The sequence below is a fragment of the Squalius cephalus genome, assembly GCF_949319135.1.
Source record: "Squalius cephalus genome assembly, chromosome: 16".
Lineage (NCBI taxonomy): Eukaryota > Metazoa > Chordata > Actinopteri > Cypriniformes > Leuciscidae > Squalius > Squalius cephalus.
In genome coordinates, this window is record NC_137137.1 from 10,342,500 (window position 1) to 10,362,494 (window position 19,995).

At 36.3% G+C, this 19,995-nt stretch overlaps 3 protein-coding genes across 4 annotated transcripts; 2 read left to right on the forward strand and 1 right to left on the reverse strand.

The window, feature by feature from the left end:
* Positions 1–978: 978 nt before the first annotated feature.
* prrg1 (proline rich Gla (G-carboxyglutamic acid) 1) lies at positions 979–6,918 on the forward strand. Its single transcript, XM_079896887.1, has 4 exons — positions 979–1,048; positions 1,613–1,656; positions 2,076–2,236; positions 3,912–6,918. Exons 2-4 carry the CDS (start codon positions 1,647–1,649, stop codon positions 4,383–4,385), a joined length of 645 nt encoding a protein of 214 aa, XP_079753013.1. The 5' UTR covers positions 979–1,048; positions 1,613–1,646; the 3' UTR covers positions 4,386–6,918.
* Positions 6,919–7,721: 803 nt separating this feature from the next.
* Positions 7,722–13,465, reverse strand: cpox (coproporphyrinogen oxidase). Its single transcript, XM_079896886.1, has 7 exons — positions 12,782–13,465; positions 11,210–11,353; positions 10,878–10,988; positions 10,645–10,786; positions 10,084–10,302; positions 9,268–9,372; positions 7,722–8,532 (listed from the first exon to the last, which is right to left on the reverse strand). Exons 1-7 carry the CDS (start codon positions 13,320–13,322, stop codon positions 8,448–8,450), a joined length of 1,347 nt encoding a protein of 448 aa, XP_079753012.1. The 5' UTR covers positions 13,323–13,465; the 3' UTR covers positions 7,722–8,447.
* A 913-nt stretch (positions 13,466–14,378) lies between these two features.
* Positions 14,379–19,827, forward strand: ccdc181 (coiled-coil domain containing 181). 2 transcript variants are annotated; one of them, XM_079896875.1, is made up of 6 exons: positions 14,379–14,531; positions 15,728–15,847; positions 16,174–17,085; positions 17,228–17,374; positions 18,358–18,515; positions 18,620–19,827. In XM_079896875.1, the coding sequence occupies exons 2-6, from the start codon at positions 15,746–15,748 to the stop codon at positions 18,789–18,791; spliced, it is 1,491 nt and encodes a 496-aa protein (XP_079753001.1). In that variant the 5' UTR covers positions 14,379–14,531; positions 15,728–15,745; the 3' UTR covers positions 18,792–19,827. The 2 variants fall into 2 exon arrangements, with proteins under 2 accessions (XP_079753001.1, XP_079753000.1); XM_079896874.1 differs by having other exon boundaries at positions 14,394–14,531; positions 17,201–17,374; positions 18,620–19,825.
* Positions 19,828–19,995: the final 168 nt, after the last annotated feature.

Genomic DNA, 19,995 nt, shown 5'->3' on the forward strand with positions numbered 1-19,995 from the left:
GAATGAGACCATTTTACCAGGCGCACTGATTATTTAAATAATACCATGTATAGCCCATAGTCACTTATTGTACACACAATTGCATATACTCTTATAGCCTATACAGAAATGGACCATGGTGAACATATTTAGACAGTTTCTGAATAACTTTCAAAAAAGTCCAGTACCAACGTTACTGTTACTCATCAACGACAGCCGTCACAGTTGCTAGGCGACAAGAGCAGTCCTCTGTAGGCTAGACCGTCCCATTTAAAACAACGCTCAGTCCGACCGCCTGTGAGTCCGCCCTGCATGGCCTTTGAAGTCCGAGTCCCTCGCTCGAAGGAGGCTGCCTTTGAATTGGGACACATCTTGTATCTCCATCAACTTATGCACATTATAACACATTTGGCCTAATTATATTTATCTTTTGTTAATTTTAACTTGTTAAATTAACGTTAATTCTTACATTTAATTTGTTTAAAATTGAATTGATAGTTTTTAGATCTGTTATTTAATATTCCATTTTATTCTTTACTATTGTTTATTTATACAGTTGTGATTTTTTTTTACACATTTTTGACAATTTATGACACAATTTTCCATATACAACGAAGCTGCTGCGTGCCAACACTTTGATTTTGTCTTGCCAATAAAGCACACTTAAAATGTAATTAATTTTTTAGAGAATAATATGGAGAAGAGTAACACGCGATGAGTTAAAAAGCAATAAAATGTTTCACCACAACCAAATAAGAATGTAGGCCCATTCAATTCATGTAGGCCTAATTCACTTTTCTTTTCTGACAAGCCTCTGTGAAAGCTGATATAAGCCTAATCATTAGGCTACTAATTTCTTCCTGTCTCATATATCAACCAAAAAAGGGGGATTTACAAAGAAAGAATCTTGTTCTGTAATAACCTACTCCTCACGCCCCGAAACCCGCGTCAGCTGCTTTCTCTGTTCATTACCAGAGCCATGGGCTCTGTTCAGTTCATTCTGGCTGCTGACTGCGCATGCGCCAAATCAGGACATTGGGACTAGGCGTTACACGTTTGGGTGGAACGGGTAAACAGTTTTTGCATATTTTATTAACCTAATTTAAAGTCGCAGCTTCTTCTAAATATTACATACAAAAGGCATAGCTTCGACGCGTCAGTGGTTAGATTAATTTGTGTGGTTTTTAATGTAGAAAACCCCGTCGACATGCTTCAGTCGATAGTCATCGGACTGAATTAGCGACACTATTCTGTATGCTTGTCATGTTTTTAATGTCTCAAAGCGGCAGTTTTACGTTTCGATATGGTGAAAGAACATTCGTTTTGTTCTTGTCAAAACGTTCCCGTTTTTATCCCGTGTGCCGTTATGTGTCCTATGCATGCTAGTAAGCTAACAGTCCTTGAGACACACAGAATGATTTATGTTTTTGGATATGTTTTTTTTTTTTTTTTTTTTTGCTGTTTATTGTAACTTAACGTATGAACACCGTTCTGTAGTGTTTTATGTCAAAATTCATCTTGAATGTTCCTGTTGTTTTGAATTTGAGATACTGAAAACGCATAAGCACAAGTGATAGAAATGTGTGGTCGTTGATTAAATCTGGGTGTGTAAATCTGTTCTGTCATTCTCAAGGTCCAGTTTCCCTCTCTAACAAGCTGCAGGAATCATGGGAGCCGGTGAGTCCTTTATGCTTTATTTCGGCCAGAGACTGTGAAGATGTGATATTCTCAAAGACGCTATTTTGTGTTTCTTAACGTTGCTAAGATACGTAGTAAGTCTGTATGCTGAGCCTGCTAGTGATAATGGATGTCATGTCACGTAAAGGACTTCTGTCAGTAATTTCCAATTAGTATTAATTACAGATTATCAATAGGGGTCTCATCTTACATAGCACCTCTAATATGTAATCCATGACTAATCTGATATGGCTCACTATATAGCATCTGTTTTATTTCTCCCACTCTCATTGGTGAGAAACAGTGGGCTACTCTTTTTCAAACTTCCTGTGCCAGGGAGGAACTGGCATTTCAAAGAAATGACTTTGTCAGCCCCCCTCCTTGTTTCTGTGCTGCACGCTTATTGTTTGTATTTCCAGTGTTCCTGCCAGCAGATGCCGCACACTCGGTGCTGCGGAGGCTCCCAAGAGCAAACTTCTTCTTGGAGGAGATGAAACAAGGGAACATCCAGCGGGAATGCAGGGAGGAAATCTGTAATTATGAAGAAGCCAGGGAGGCGTTTGAGAATGATGAGAAAACTGTGAGTTTGGGGTAGATTTGTGCTCCTTTTTTTTGTTGTTGCATGAACTTGAACACTACTTCCTCAGTCATTCTGCTCTGTGGCATTTCCTCTAAGCAGGAAGTGAGCATTATCGACAGGAAAGGCTCACTGGGTTCACATTTTTTTCGGGATGGCTAATTATGTGTTATTCAGATTAAGGATGTTTGGGTTGTGTGTTCTTGCAGGAGTTTACACTGTATATTCAAAATGACAGAACAATGATAAGCTGAATATGTGATGGCGTAATTTGGGCATTTGTTGAGTCCAGGGTAAGGCTGGTTGATTTGAGGGGGAAAAAATCGAATTGACCCTTTTCATATTCCTGGGTTTTTCAGAAGCGTAAGTCGTCATAGTTGGGTAAACTTCTTTAGTGGTAAATGAGAGATTACATTAAATATTTTTTTGTGTTCCCATTTGCTCAAATAACAAAAGGAAAACTCCACAATAGTTTTTCACAACTTTCAACAAGAGTAAAAAATAGAGAGAGATTGATAACGGCAGTCAGAAGAGAGAAAGACGTCACTCACAGCCGCTGTATTACAAACACCCTCACCGCAGCGTCAACTAGTTTTTTTTTTGTAATTTGATGCAAAGGTAATATAATGCAGTATAGTGTTATAAATGTACATACAAATGTTTTTTAAATTGATAATATAAAAGAATATAAAAAAAAGGATTTACGATGCCGATGACTGTTAAAACACATCATCACAGTCTGTGAAAAAGGTCCATTGCGATTTTTCTAACACCCCCCCCCCCCCAATAAAACACCTACCGGTACATGTTTGCTGTGCCTGTTTGTAGATTTTTTGACTTGTTTTTTTTTTTATCAAAATCACTATATGATAATAATATTATTATTTATATTTATTATAATTATTATTATTATTTTGATTATTTAGTGTTATTATTATTTTGATTATTATTAATACATACAAATAAATCATATTAAATTATGAAAATTTTAAATTAAATAGTACAACTTTAAAATCAAGTGACCCAATCTCATGAGATGAGATGAGTTTGCATGGAGCAGCATTTACTGTGAAGTGCGAACCGAGACACTTTGAGACACTGAAAACACTAGATCGTGATCCAGGAGCATGTAAAAGTGCACTTATCTGTATTTAATTTGGTCCGATTACCCTGAGTCGCAAACCCAGAGTTTTCAAACTAAAACGGTGTCTGCAGCATTTCCAAAAGCCTCCATTTTCTAAGGGTTGAAAACTCCAGAGTAGTGTAGACGCCAGGGGAAACCATAGCAAAAGTTATGCGTTCTAAATCCAAAACGCACTAGTGTAAACAGGGCCTAAGCCAAGATTTACTATTAATAGACTTTACTAGTTAAAGCTTTCTCCAGAATTACTTTTTGAATTGTCAATACAATTTAATTGTACTACTTTATTCTAATACGAAGTGCAATTCTATGTCATGTTGGCTATCTTAATTCATATTCAGTAATTGAAGTGTAATTCAAAAGGCGTTTTGAATTCAGTTCTGTATGGTGCACAGTCATTGTCTTGGTTATTGGTCTGAATGGAATTGAGGGGTTTTTGTTTAGAATGCAAACAAATGGCTTTTGCTTATTATTTACATTTATGCAGACAGTGTTCTTATGTTATTTTGTGTTTCTTTCACCTTGTGACCCTTACAGAGGCGATTCTGGGAGGAGTACCAGCGTGAGAGCAGCCCTAGGCCTGGAGGACTGGAGTCCATCGCTGGTGGCGTTCATTCCCTGTACCTGATCTTACCGCTGCTGCTGGTTTTGCTGCTCATTGCTGCGGTTTCCATCACAGTTTGGAGATGTCACTCACGCAAAAGATCCCAGCAAAGCCCTGCCATTGGGCGTCCACAAAGAGACACAACCCTATCTGTGGTGTCAATGGACCAGTGGGGTCGGGACTACCATCCTGACATCAGTCCTCACTCCGAGATTAGTGCCCACAGTAGCCCCGCCTACCCCGGCGCTGATCTCACACCTGGGCGGGGCAGTCGGGGTGACCCGCCCCCTTCATATGAGGAAGCTGTGGGCCATACAGATATACAGATTGAAGCAGAGCCTCCACCACAATATGAAGACATCATCAGTAACCACGGTAGCACGGTTGTCATCTCCCAGGGAAAGTGATGCATCTTCAAGACACCAATACTGTATATTTTTTTACAACTTCACTATTCCATGACAGGCTTTATTTTCAATTCCAGCACTAACAAAACTAAAGCTAAACTGCTTTAAAAAAAAAAAAAAGTGGAAGTGACGTGAAGGCCAAGTATGGTAATCCATACTCGGAATTTTTCCTCTGCATTTAACCCATCCAAGTTAGTGCACACACATTAGGAGCAGTGAGTAGTGAACACACACACACACACACACACACTGCTGCAGATTTCTTTCATTTCAGAGATGATCGCAGAACTCATGACAGCTTGAATCTTGACCCAAGCCCAAATCCAATGACAAGGAAGTACTCAAACATGAACAACTCACACACATTCTTCCTAGTATGACTTACTAAGAAATGAGCTAAACATTTTTTTCTTGAGTTGTGGCCTCTTATTGGACCATTTAGAACTATGATACTAAATTGTAAGATTCAGTGGAAAAAAAAAATTGCACAATATTTTCAGGAAGTTGTACATTTTAATGTTTACTGACATGCTATAATTTAAGGTTCATTGTAACCTTCAGAGATAACCATTTTAGTTTAGGCTATCTCTGTAACCTTTGTAATTGCATAGACGCCTTTATGCACTGGACTCACAGCATCAATGAAACATTGATATTGGGTCTCTAGTTGAGGTTTTAAACACTGTGTTAGATTTAGTTAACATGTTGGAAACTTTTCAGCTGAATGGATAACCAATTACAATGTTTGGTCAATGTTATCAGCAATGCTGTTTCAAGCATAATTTCACAAATCCTGATTTTACGTTGCATCATGGTTTCTGAATCAGCCATGTGTGAAGTTTTGACTCATATTCGCTGTAGGAAAATACAATACTGAGCTAAGTGTGGTTTGAGTTTTATCATTGCAGTTAAGCCACATTGAGTTCCATGGAAAGACATGTTAACTAAATGGTCTATGCAACAGTGCTCTCTTTTCTCCATATTTTTGGAGCAGTTTACATGGTCACAGCCTTGTGAAATTTATTGTGGCCAAGGACTAAGCAGGCATATTAAGCATCCCAAGCTGGGAATACTAGAACAAGCAAGAGGTGATTATTAAGGAGCAAGAACCATGCTTTTTGTTTGTTGTGAGCTGTGTGCAGACTTTCTTTCAGAATTGTTTTAGAATACATAACCTGTGTTTTGCTTCTCTAACCTCTAACAGTTATTGACCAAGCTTTTTACTTGTTAAAGGCTGATTTCGCACTTGATTAGATTATTTGAAACGATTTCAAGCCTTTCACACTATAGTTTTGGGTCTGAATTGTGCTACGTTTGAACTAGCAGCAGCTGTTTCCACTACAAAGCATAACTCTTTTCTCAATGACAAATGATTTTTTGGTAACACTTCACCTGAAGCCTTTATGTATAATGCATTATAAAGGGTTTCATAATGTAAATTTTAATGCATTGTATATTTTCATAAATAATTGTAAAAGTTAAAATGCATTATATTTGCAGATTCTTTGTTACATCTAAAATGGGTTTTGTCATGTTTTAATACATTATATTTTTTACATTTGTAACAATGAATAGATAATGTATTATGTCTGTGGTTGCGCTTATTCATGAGACCATAAGGTGCTTTAAAAGGCATAATTAATGCATTAAAAACTACTTTTATAAATAATGCATTATATATAAAGGATTCAAGTGATGTGTTTCTGATTTTGCCTGCCTGGTGAAAAGTTTCAGACTGTTAAACAAATGTGGAAATTTGACACTAGCTTCCAGGTTGGGCTTGTCTGTGTTTAACAGCAAGCAGACACCTTTTAGTTCATAAAAAAAAAAGTTTTCACCTCAGGCCCCAGCTACACTAAAGAAAAACCGAGAGAATTTAAGATTAGGATCAAATTAGGGAACAAGCCGTCCCCTAAAAATAAAAGGAAAAACTTGACAGGGAAACATTCAGTATTAAATATCAGGAAAGTGTGTGTTTATGGGGGTATAATGGAAAACATTCAATGCTTTTGTATTTATTCAGTAACTATGAGTGAATGCACTTTTTTTCAGGGCACCAATTGCTCTTAGTAAAGGAATAGTATGTAATGTGTAAAGGAATATTAATGGAAAAATGTGGCAAGGCTGTTGGATTTCTACGGTTTATATTTTCAGTTTATCAACGACATGCTCGGCTTACACAAATATGCAATAAAATACATCACCAGCACTAACTCAAGAAAGCTTCGTGAAAATCAAAACAGTCTCACTTTGCCTAAAATTGTTTGTGTTTTTAAAGATGTTATGAAATAAGACTACCGTCACTTGAAATACAGTCTGATGATGATGTTGCAAGTTTGGCTGGAGTTGCTGTATATTTGCAGGCTGATATTTCTGTGGTAGTTAGGAGTGACCGTGGTGGTGTTTATTGCTTAAGCCTTACTCAGAGATAGATTAAAAAATGTATATGTAAATGTGTTAAAAACAAATTAAATTTTTTGTAATGATTGAGCTTGACTTTTTATTTGTAATAAAAAGAAATGTGGCCCTCAGTCCTCTGTCTTTGTTCTTCCACTTTTCGGTAAACTATTGTTTAAAATGTTTACTTTTTAGTCAAAAGGGACAGTAAAGTCTTTTACATTGTTACAAAAGATTTTTACTTAAAATAAATGCTGGTTTTTTTTATTTCCTATTTATCAAAGAATCCAAATAGATTGATAATAGGAAGAATTCTTGAGCACCAAATCAGCATATTAGAATGATTTCTGAAGGATCATATGAATGAAATTATGAATTCAGCTTTGATATCACAGGAATACATTGCATTTTAGTGTATTTTTTAATCAAATAAATGCAGTCTTGGTTGCATGCGAGATTTAAAGTTTATCATAATTTGCGATGTTTCTTTTTTGTCAGACTAGAAGTCTAATATAGCATTATGAACATATAAATATCTACTGTAAAATGTACAACGTCTTTGTTTTTTTAGTATTCCTTGAGTTTAACAGAACCAAATGAGTTTGTCTTAAGATCTAATGTTCTTCCTATAAAATTCAGTCTAGTTTCAACATATCCATTAATGTTAAAATGCACCACATTTACTACCTGAAATACAGTAGTCAACATTTGAAGTGGATCAAACAAGTTCATCAAAGTTGTCCTAAGACAATAACAGGTAATTCACTTCAAATGTTGACTACTGTACATTGCCTACGTCCTAACAAGCACACAGAGGTAGTTTTAAGTTGTAACTTATTAACTGCATGAGCAGATTTGCATGCTAAAACACTGGAAATCATCACACAAAATTAATGTTATGTTGCCTTAGATACATTTGACTATTATCATTAATGTTTGACCATGCCAAATGTGAACTTAAACGCATATTAGACTATTTTATTACACATAAACGTTTGGCAGCCATGTTGGAACTGAATGGATTTAATGTTAATGAACACCTTTACTACTTTATCACATTTAAAAACACTTTATTATTTTTTAATACACAGAATAGCAACATTACAATGTCCTGAGAATATTTCTTATTATAATTTCAATATCTATAAAAAACAAAAAAAGGCCAGTAGTCGAACAGAGATCTGTTAGTGCATGACAGGACACAAAAATGGACTTGAAGTGAGAAAGAAAAACGATCAGTGCTAGAAAAGCAATAATGGCATGGCGCTTGCATCAGCACAGGTTAAACATGACCATTTAGACATACAAGGCTGACACGTCCATTCAAAAACAGCATACCAAGGTCATTAACAGTTTCGAATACACCAGTAATCATAATTAAAGCAGTGCAAGCAGAAACAAAGCTGTAACTAAGTAACACTGTCACAGGAGTAAACACTGCCTCTCCAGTGAATCCATAGAGTTCATTACAGCCAAGCCAGTAATCGTGCAGTGTAGCAGTCAGTCAGCAAAGAGCCAATGAGTCAAAGGTGTCCTGCCATTGTCTATTTTACTGAATGTTGTTGTTCTATCTTAATATCTAAAGGTTGCTGATATGTTTGGTACCCTCCATTTTCACAATTCCCACCCAATATTGGTGAGTGGACGAATGAATCTTCCTCCCACTTATATCCATTCTTTAGGGTTTCGTAAGACCTCCAGTATCTCTGCTTCCTTAGTGCCTTTTTTGGGCTCATGCATGTACTCCCACCTGAAATGAAACATTCACACTAGTGAGTTTGTAATGTCAAACAATAGATAAATACAGTAGACACAATAATTGAAAAACAAAAAAGTTCTACTTTCAAACATTACTTTGAGTTTTTAAAAGGGTCATATCATGAGGAAAATAATAATTGTTGTGTTTGAGATCTTTTTACATTCAAAGAGGGCTTTTCTTAAAGGCACAACAGCAAAAGTTTATTTCACAGGGTCAGTGAGTAAAGTGGATAATGCTTGTGTAAAAAATCTGTTTTGGTGTGGGAAAATTTGGTATAAGTTGACCTCAGGAAAAAAAAAATACTTTAAAAAAAAAATGTATAACTCATTTAAAGGGATAATTCACCCAGAAAGGAAAATTCTGTCATCATTTACTCCCCCTCAGGTTGTTCCAAACCTGTATGAGTTTCTTTCTTCTTTTGAACACAAAAGAAGATATTTTAAAGAATGTTGGCAATCAGACAGTTGATGGTAGCCATTGATTTCCATAGTAGGAAAAAAAAAATACTATGGAAGTTAATGGCTACCGTAAACTGCCTGGTTACCAACATTCTTCAAAATATCTTCTTTTGTGAGAAACTCATACAGGTTTGGAACAACCTGAGGGAGAGTAAATGATGACAGAATTTTCATTTCTGGGTGAACTATCCCTTTAAATTATGCAGGAAAACAAAGTTCACAAAAATAACTTTAAAAAAAAGCTGTGATGTACACAGTTTGCTCATACTTTGCAGTAAGCGGTAGAGACATCAGGATGCTCTCGATGCGTGACCCAGGTGTGGCCAGGCCAAATTTCACCCCTCTGTCATACACTAAATTAAATTCCACATATCTAAGAAACACAAAGAGAGTTTGGTTACTTGCTGAACATTTATATCGATATGACATACATTTGAAGACAACTTCAATTTAGTCTCATAACTATGTTATATTACCACACTACTATAAAAAATATTTATATTAATAATGATCAAATATTATTAATATATTTATTATTAATTAAATAATATTATTATATAAATATTATTAATATTGATAATAAGAGCATCTGAATTTGCTGAGTTGAATAAAAAGCCAAAATAACTTCTATTTTAATATATATTCGTTGTATTATATTGTATTAAATTATATATATTTTAATATAATATTTTAATATAGTTCTGTATGTTACGGGTTATAAAATGGTTCTTCAGTATACTTTTAATCAATAAAAATATATATTTATATACTATGTTTCGGGTCAGCAAGATGTTTTTGAAAGAAGTCTCTTATCAAGGCTATATTCATTTGATCAAAAAAACAGTAATATTGTGAAATATAATAATTTATAAATATTTGTTTTTAATATATTTTAAAATGTAATTTATTCCTGTGATGGCAAAGCTGAATTTTCAGCATCATTACTCCAGTCTTCAGTGTCACATGATCCTTCAGAAATCATTCTAATATGCTGATTTGGTGCTCAAGAAACATTTCATATTCCTCAGTGTTGAAAAGATTGATACATAAACAGTAGTGTTTGTGTACTTTCCCTTGAACTAACCTGCCTCTCCTGACTTGCTGCCAGTCCTTCTCCTCCGGGGTAAAGGAGTCATTTAGATGTTTGTATACTATGGGCAAGTAACAGGGCACCACAGTTTTAGCACAGCTCTTCACAAAATTAAAAGCCTCCTCCTGATTGGGCGAATCCAAATCATCAAAAAAGATCCCGCCAATGCCTCTCGTCTCTCCTCGGTGACGGATGTAGAAGTAGTTGTCACACCTTAAGAAAAGAACAAAAAAACTATTTTACTGATGCTAACCTAATGTTTAGGAAGCAAATATATTTCATTACAAATGAAATAAAATAAAAAATGAACTGAAATACAACAATTAAGAAATACTTTTTCATGAAGAAAAGTAAAGAAAGAAAGTGTGTTACAACACAAAAGCGTTGACTCACACAATACACTGGCTGATTCAAATAATGGGAAATCTTATCTTTGCTGAACAGTTCAAATCCACCCAGAAGATAGAACTCTCATACACCACGCGCATACACACACCCATAACAGCTGTAACACACCCGATTCACACACACACATAACAGTAATGAGACTCCTACCACTTTTTGAAGTCTGGGTAAAATTTAGGATGATGCTTGTCACATGCTTTCTTCAAAGTCTTGTGGAAATGGGCGGCATCTTCCAAATCAATGTAAACAGGAGTGAGATCCGTTCCTCCACCAAACCACCACTGCTTTGTGCCTGAGAGAAGGAGGGAGAGCGAGATGGGTGGTGGACACAGATAACAACATCTCCCTTCACACAGCCTCAAATGACTTCACTAAACACTCACCATCTGCTTCCTCAATCTCAAAGTATCTGTAGTTGAAGTGCACTGTGGGAATGTGGGGGTTTTTGGGGTGTATGACTGAACTCACACCCATGGCACAGAACGGCAACTTTCCTGGAACACAGAGATAATGCCAAACGGTAAAAACGAATGCATCACGTCACATCTTCTCAATCCCGTGAAGAATGACAAATCATCACAGTGAAAGCCTTGAGACCCCTGACAGTTCAAACTGAGCTCAAAAGGAAAAACTAGAAGTAGAGCTGAAGATTTAAGGAACTGGTTCCTTCAGTCACACTCTGCATTCACCTCGAAATGGGAAGTCAGTCTCTCACCATCTTTCCCTTTCAGAACTTTTCCACGGCTGCGCATTTGTTTTGCGGCCTCCTCGGTGAGATTCCCAAACACCACGGACACGTTCACACCCGCTTTCTCAAAAACCTTCCCATCTTGCATCACACAGCTGATGCCTCCTCCACCTTTGTCAGACACAAGACAAACATGATTTGTTACAGTGTAACACCAGCATGAAGCTTCAAGCTAATAATTAATTTATTACTGTTTCAATGTTATCAGTTTAACAAAGCAAAATCTAAATCTTTTCAACCCCTGGTTGAGAATCACTGATCTATGGAACAATTGTTTTTATAGCAGATTATTATCATATATAATAATAAAGCACACATTTTTGGCACAATGATAACTAATCAGAATCAGTTAGTTACAACAAAATGGAATGTTTCCAAAACTAAATTTGCCACAAGATTTTGCCATTATTGGCAAACCTGATATGGAACCAATAGGGTATATGTCGAACGTCGCATTACGAAACCGGAAAACAGAACGCATCGCTTCCGGTTCAGGTCTTTTGTATGTGCTTCTTGCATTTTTTTACTGTTTTACTCAAGATAACTTAAAAGGAGCGAGCAAAGATGATCATAACCAATGTCCCTCGCATGTGAAGATCGATATTTAAAAGTAAAAAAAAAAAAAAATCTTCACACTAACGTTTAGATATTTAAATAGAATAAAACGCCAATAACAAAGTGAGATAGGTAGGTTAGCTGATTACCTTAAAATTCCATAGATATCGGCGTCAGTTCATACGGCTGTTAACACTTTCTATGACAAGCGGATGCGATGAGACTAGGTTTCCGGTTTCGTCATGCGACGTTCGACATATACCCTATTAAAGCATGGTTTTAAAAGGAACATTTGGAAAGGCATATCATGACCTATGAAGTCCATTTCTGACTTTGTTGGATAACAAAATAACTATAAAATTCATACTCTAGACAGAAGAGTACATCTTGTATAAGTGTATAGTACGTCATCTGGGACAAAATACAAGTCATAATTTCAAGATAAAAAGTCAAATTAATGAGATAAAACTTTGAAATTGAAAAAAAAAAAGAGTAAAAATTACGAGATAAAAGGCCATAATTCTGACAAAAAAAGTGGAAATTGTGATTAAAAGTCGAAATGAGATCAAATAATAATTATGAGATAAAATGTCTACTTTTTATTTCAAAATGTCGACTTTTTATTAGGGCTGTCAAACGATTAATCGCGATTAATCGTTTGACAGCCCTACTTTTTATATCATAACTGTCATAAATATGATTTTACCAAAACATGCTTTTTTCTTATGTTCTTATCCGGAAAAAAAGGGGCCTCCATATACTGTACCTTTTGCTCTAAACATAAATCAGGACTTTGGACCATAATGTTTGCTCTACTTTATCTAAGGCTTGCTTATGTTATGGTAGGTAGTAACGTTACATATTTTTAAAGTTTCATTCACACCAACACTTAACATGTTTTTAAATGTAACACACATTCATTATATTTTAATATTATTTAAAGGTTATAATATTAGTGAAGTAGGGCAGCAAAAACGAGCCAACCTTCTTTTCTAGTCCAGCTGTCCACCTTGAACGTTCCTCCATCCACCTCCTCAAGGGCTTTACAGAACTCAGCCTGGGTCTCCATGATGAGCATCTCCATTCTCGTAGACATCGCCTCTTTCCTCTGCTCTAAGACCTTGATGTCAGTGACTGGTGGAGACATGAACGACTTGCATCTTTCCCGCATGTCTCCCTCCACTTCTTCAATCTTGGATATCTTCGTTGCCATTTCTGCCCGCTGAAAGTGACTTACACCTGCCGCCAGAACCCCAGTGACAGCTGCTGCCCCAGCAGCCAGAAACACACCTTTACCGTACCGCCCGAGTGAGAACCTCCCCGCCGATGCTTGAGACATCTGTCTCGTTCCTGCTATTATGAATGACCATTTTCCTCCCGGAAGAAAGGCACATTTACGGAGGGTAGAGTAACGGGCTACGGAAGAGTGGAAATCAGCAGTACCATGCGCAGAGCGGGACGCTCGACACAGTCTTGCTATTGATCTCGCTGACTTGTTTATTGTGTACAAAGCTACAGAAGTCATTTTGTCTAATGAGCAAGAACAAATGTATCTCTCCACGAGCTGTGAGTTGATAACAGGATCATAAATGGGTGTAAAGTAACTATATGCAATTTTGCACGTAGCTTCTTCAACAGTTCTACTCGCGGAGGAGTGTCTTGATTTTTGTATGCGAACCGAGGTGTATTATGGGAAATTGAGTTTTTCCACATATAAATAGTACTTCATTGGATTCAATACGGACTACATATACCATAGACGTAACACAAAAGCTAAAACATGATACGTACTTCCGAGATTATTAAAAAGGAGGTCTTTTAAAAATGTCGAAATCGCAAGTTCCATGCCCTTTGTGGGCGTTATAATTCACACTCTATTTATAAGGCATCTCTCTTTTATAAACACCCAATTTATACACTTTAAAAAATAATATTATAAATCCAAAATTAGTTTCAGTTACATTATTATATATTTTGTTCTACTCACTGTAGTAATGTAATGTTATATGCATTTTTTTTATCTAATTTAATCTATTTAATAGACTAATAACTATCTAATAACTTTTTAATCACATTTTGTATGAATTTATTTGTTTATTATTATTTATTTATTTATTTATTTTCAGTCTTTCTCTAGACTTTTTCCACAGACTCACTTGTTACTCCCTTGCGACCCCAGTTTTGACCCCCCCCCCCCCCCTGCTCTATCTTTTTATAAATACCTTTAATAATAATAATGATAATAATAACGTACAACAATTGTTGCCTTTGTGCTAATGTTGTTGACCTGATTTTTGTAGAATATTGCCAAAGCATATAAAGTATACGAATAGACAATAAATAAAAAAATAAGGTAAAATAAGTAGAAACATTAAGGACATAAATTTGTTTATTCATGAAGATTTGGACAAACAAACCAAACTATCCTTTGTTGTACCTTGTTTATTTTTCCACCAACTGTATCACAGATAAAATCTGGCTGGCTCTACCTTCTACATTTACAAAGAGTCTGCGCATGCGCGCGCACCCACGACAGGCCGTGTTGTGTGTCTCTATGGCAACACCTGTTACATGCTACTTTGAGGCTGAGGCCAGCGCAGAGGATTAGAGCTGCTCTCTAATGTACAGGTGCGGGTAGAGACCACAGCTCTCTAGAATATATAGGGCGGCTAATGAATTACCATTCACTATTTTTGCTCTCAACGCGAGGCAACACCATACAGAAGTTTTGAAGGTAAGCTGTATTCATTTTTAGGCGCGGGAGAATAATAACCACATTCTAAAAGCAAATCTATCATGCACTGAGACGAGACGGCCACCAGGTTTGGTGTTGTTTATTACTAGCCTTAATGCACATAAAATTTTTATTTTATCACGCAGATTTAACATGAATTATTTTGGCATTACAGTGCATTTAGTAAAATTTATCTGGCATTTACAAATATAAAGCACCCTTTAAACATATAAATTGCATATAAAAGTCGTAATTTACAAAATAAAGAATGAATAACAACAGTTTAGAATTGTCACTGTATGTGGACCAGTGTAGTTAAAGCTTTAGTAATTTTGTTGTGTTTTAGTCATTTTTACTAGTTTTATTTTTTATTTTTTTATATCTCTATAGGCCTATAGTTTTATTTATTTATTTTTATTTTAGTTTGAGTTACTTTAGTACACCAAGGAAAACGGAATAAAAATGAGAAATGTTGCCATGGTAACTAGCTGAAATAAAATACGTTTTTTTAAATATTTTATTTTATTTCAGTGAGAATTATGTGCTCCTTAAGAAGGCAGAACCATGGACAAATGCTGCTGGGACACAGGCCGGGGTCTGATCAACTCCGGCCAGGTCGCCTGGGCGAGGGTGTCTGATGTTGAAAGACCCGAAACACCCAATGACCCCAGGATACATCACTGATGATGTGTCCCAGCGCATCTGCATGATGTATCTTTTTAACTTTTACCTGCTGAAATAAAAGTAAAAAAATATTTTTATATTTTATTTTATTTCAGAGAGTGAAATAAACCCAATTATGGGTCAGATTCCATGTGTTGCTCTTTCTGAAACACTCTGCATCTAAATCACGAGAATCCAAGCTGTTTTAATGTAAAGCCCTAATGCATATGGATTTTATGTCCATGTCAACAAACACACCAAGTGTGTTGTACTTTTAAGTGAGACGTATTTCTGTATGCCATCTATGTAATTGTATGTTAAGATATTAATCTGTATGCTTTAATGTAACTAAAGTAAATTTAGAATTAAGAATGATCAATAAACTATTTACTAACATTCATGACGTATTTCAAATAATTCTAAATATTTATTTACTCTAAAAGATCATTTTGCTCAATAATAAAATGACTCTATGATGAGCGAGACAAGTTTTTTTATCTCTATTGTGATCCATGTTTCATTTGCTGTCTTAGTGAGAAAGCGAAGAAAGCATGAGTGTTTCTGCGGTCAAAAACACTCCGGATGAGTATGAGGATGACTTTGAGAAAGACCTGGACTGGCTTATCAGCGAGGAGAGCAAGAGTGAGGAACAGGTAAGTGAGTCAATGCACAATGATGTCAGAAACAGGTTCATATCTTGGAGACAGTCCTCTGGAATAGTCTGTGGTATTCCATTACACAGACGCTGTACCTGTGTGTGTGAAATCCACACTGACACAGATCCATACACACTTTCACTCACCCAGAGAACTATGTCTCATGGCGTTGCATTATTCAACACATACGCTCTATGTATCTGATTCTTCAGAGATCATGCTCTCCTTAACTTGCACAACGCCGTTTTTCTTATTCTGTTGCACAATGCCGTTTTTCTCATTCTGTTTTACTCAAACTGAACACATTATTTTCTACAACAAAGGATCCTGATGATGATGACATTGAAGCTCAGATCGACAAAGAGCTTGAAGAAGATGAACCTAAAGAAAGAAAGGATGTGCACAAAGACAGGGAAATGGATGATGACGAAGCAGATGAAAGGTGGCCAACACCTATGGAGCCATTAGAAGATCCCGACAGGGATGACCTTATAACCTCTCCACATTTACAGAGTGACGAAGACCTCGATGAAGAGAAGAAATACATTTTGGAAAAGATTCAAGAGGCGAACAAACAACTCCAGGACCAGGATCCTCCAGACCAGAGCCGCCGCAGACGCCTGCAGTTTAAAGACACTCTGGTTGACCTGGTGGTGCCTGCGCTGGATTTCGACACTCAAGAGAGCAACAGCGCCTCCTGTGAGCACTTAGAGGAAGATCGAGAGGTATCCGGACAAATGCAGAGACTGAAGATCTCTCAGAGAGAGGGAAGCGACATAGGAGACCCTGAGGATGAACACAACGAGGGAGCGAAAGAAGGACGGATTTTGGTTGAAAAAGATGGAAAGTTTGATCTGGTGAGTATAAAGGAGATGGAAAGTCAAGGATTGCTTCCTCCATTGCCGGTTTCTCACAGCGACATTCAGCGAGCGTCTTCACGGCAAAATGAGCTTGATCTCCATCTCAGCAAGAGTCCAGTCTCCTCTCTGAGACAGAATTCTACCTCATCTTTTCCCCCTGGCGCTGAGTCTCTGTACATCCCCAAACCTCCACCGAAGCACAGAAATAGACCCAGTTCTGCCAGACTGTCCCAAAGGGGAGCATGGGTCGAGGGCACCAAGCGCAGGGTGCAGTCTGCAAATGGAGTTTCTTCACATGCCACCTTCTCCCTGTCACCACAGCAGAAAGAATTACTGGCCAAACTTCAGCAGCGGAGGGAGAGGCAAGCCAAAGAGGTGTAATGTGGTTTCAATATCAGTATAATATCAGTTTCTGTCTTAATGTATTATAAAATCTGATTTCAGTTTTTATTTGACAGCTTATTTCAAACAGGTCTAACGTTTTTTTTAGACTTCTCCCTCCTCTTTGCTTCTTCAGGATGAGTTGAAGAAAAAAGAGGAAGAGGAACAGAAACGTCAGGAGAACGAGATAGCCTTCCAATCGTGGCTAATGAGGAAAAGAGAGCAGCTGCTGGACGAGAGGAGAGTTCAGAAAGCCCAGGAAATGGAAAGGATGAGCTGCATGGTATGTCCACTAGGGCGAGCCATTTAAACAGAATAAACAGAGACAGACTAAATCCAAAAAAACTGTGGCAATGTCTATTACGCTTGAAGAAACCTACCTGCAAAGTCACAGTACTGTGAAAAGTTTTAGGCACTTGTGTAAAAATGCTGTAAAGTGAGGATGCTTTCAAAAATAATCTCATAAACAGATTTTTACAATTAACTTTTTGTCCTAGTTACAGTCCTAGTTTACTCGATGATGGTGAGATCAGATCTCCGTGTGGAGCATACCAGCTGTTGTCAGACTCCTTGTGCATACAAAAATATCACTGGATTATTACAATTAATGGCAAAAGGAATGTTTGGACTGATATTTCCTACTGATACACTACAGCAAAATATATAAATAACTGGCTTAAAACCTTTTTTTGGTGAAAATACTAACAGACTTTTGCACAGTACTGAATACATGTATATATATAAACATTAATTGGCATATATATATATATATATTAGGGCTGTCAAACGATTAATCGTGATTAATCGCATCCAAAATAAAAGTTTGTTTTTACATTATTTTCTATATATAAATACACACACATGCATGTATATATTTAAGAAATATTTGCATGTATATACTGTGTATATATATTTATATTATATATAAATATTTTATATATAAATAACACATTTTTCTTAAATATATATACATGTGTGTGTATTTATATATAGAAAATAATTATACTCCATACACACACATATATTATGTAAACACAAACTTTTATTTTGGATGCGATTAATCGTTTGACAGCCCTAATATATATATATATATATATATATATATATATATATATATATATATATATATATATATATATATATTGGCATATATAGATTCAAAAACATAAGACAAAAACACAAACAAAATATTTTTTTATGTTTTTGAAGAAATAATCTTATGCTAACCAAAGATTGTCACTTGTACTGTTTTTGTTGTTCTGGTAGAGGGATTGTGGTGACCCAGAGGAGGCCTTTAAACATTGGCTCCAGAAGAAACAGGAACAGCAGTTCAAAGACAAACAGGTAGAAGAGATGAAGAGACTGGAAATGGAGAGCGGCTTTTGCCTGCACAGCCGAGAAGAGAGTGAGAAGGCCTTCAGGCAGTGAGTTCAGCACCATATTGCTCTTCTAAAAATCAGAAAACAGAGGGAGAATTGTATTTGAAGCTAACGTGCAAGCATTTCCCTCTTGTTCTTTTGGACAATAGATGGTTGAGAAGAAAGCGTACAGAGAAAAGAGCAGAACAGCAGGCAGCTCGAGAGCGCTCACGCAGGCTCGTGCTGGAGGAGCGAAGAGCAAGACGCATGCATGACCTCGTCTGCACTGTCAATGAGATTAGACCCTTTCGATTCAGTGACCCCTGTGGGTACCACTACTGATCACCTCGTACTGTACACATCTGACCAATCTGAAGTTCCTCCAATTCAGCAATCACCGTGGTTACTGCAGAGGCACCCATTCAACTGTATCTATGGTTACCTTTCTATCAAACATCATAAAAGATCTGTTGTCTCGTCTCCCTGATACAGTGGATGAAAGATCATGTGGTTAAGAACACAAACAGGAGCTCTCTTTAATTCATTTTCTATTCATCCTTTTTCAGTATACAGAGATCAAACAAGTGCTCGAGTGGATGTCCGTGATCCAACAGCTTTAAGCACTTAAAATAATTGCTACACCAAGATGATTTAATGGAGTTTTGCATAAATGCTGAATCATCAGATATTGTCATTTTTTGTTTGGCTGGCTATCCTATAGATTTGCCCTGTGTCTGCTGCAGAACAGCAGGAACAATAGAAATGCAGCAGCTCAAAGCTTCAGTGATCTAGTGGTGGCTGGCATGAAATTCACTGCAAAGTAAAATGCTGTACTCCATTCTAAACTGCATTTCTTTTATCATTATTATGCATGCAGATTTGATGACCTCATATTAACTGAAAGACTATATGGATTTGTACTTTAAAAAAGAAAAGAAAAGGTGACCAGTCAGTCACTGCATAAGTTATACACATTCATACAAAATTACAAATTAAACTTGTATTCTTAATGTTGATTAAAAAAAGTCCATAGGCATATTATGCATCAAATATATAAGATTTCTATAGTTCAAACAAATGCTGTTCGTACTATTTATTCATCATAAAATCCTGAAAATAATGTGTTTTCAACACGGTAATAATAAGAATAATTGAGCGCCAAAAGTACTTGAACTGCAAATCAACATATTAGAATGATTTCTGAAGGATCATGTGACGCTGAAGACTGGAGTAATAATGCTGAAAATATAGCTTTGCCATCACAATAATTAATTATATTTTAACATATATTAAAATTGAAAACAGTTATTTTAAACTGTAATAATATTTCACAATAGTACTGTTTTTACTGTACTTTGATCAAATAAATGCAGCCTTCAAAAACATTTTTTAAATCATAGGCCAATTATTCTAACTTTTGACAGATATGGTATAGGCTAGTCAGTGTATATTCAACATGAGAAATCAGAGTTTACTGGTATGTGTGTAACAAATGTTCACATGTATATATTATATATTTCAAAATTTTACATGACATGGGCTAGTT

Bases quoted from the DNA above. Each gene is read 5' to 3' on its own strand.
- prrg1 (XM_079896887.1), top strand. The intron at 2,237-3,911 runs GTGAGTTTGGGG...TGACCCTTACAG, and splicing joins TTGAGAATGATGAGAAAACT to AGGCGATTCTGGGAGGAGTA.
- cpox (XM_079896886.1), bottom strand. From the start codon at position 13,322: ATGACTTCTGTAGCTTTGTACACAATAAACAAGTCAGCGAGATCAATA. The intron at 11,354-12,781 runs GTTGGCTCGTTT...TGTCTGACAAAG, and splicing joins CAGCTGGACTAGAAAAGAAG to GTGGAGGAGGCATCAGCTGT. The intron at 10,787-10,877 runs GTGAGTGTTTAG...TCCTTCTCTCAG, and splicing joins TGAGATTGAGGAAGCAGATG to GCACAAAGCAGTGGTGGTTT.
- ccdc181 (XM_079896874.1), top strand. From the start codon at position 15,746: ATGAGTGTTTCTGCGGTCAAAAACACTCCGGATGAGTATGAGGATGAC. The intron at 15,848-16,173 runs GTAAGTGAGTCA...TCTACAACAAAG, and splicing joins AGAGCAAGAGTGAGGAACAG to GATCCTGATGATGATGACAT. The intron at 18,516-18,619 runs GTGAGTTCAGCA...TTTGGACAATAG, and splicing joins AGTGAGAAGGCCTTCAGGCA to ATGGTTGAGAAGAAAGCGTA.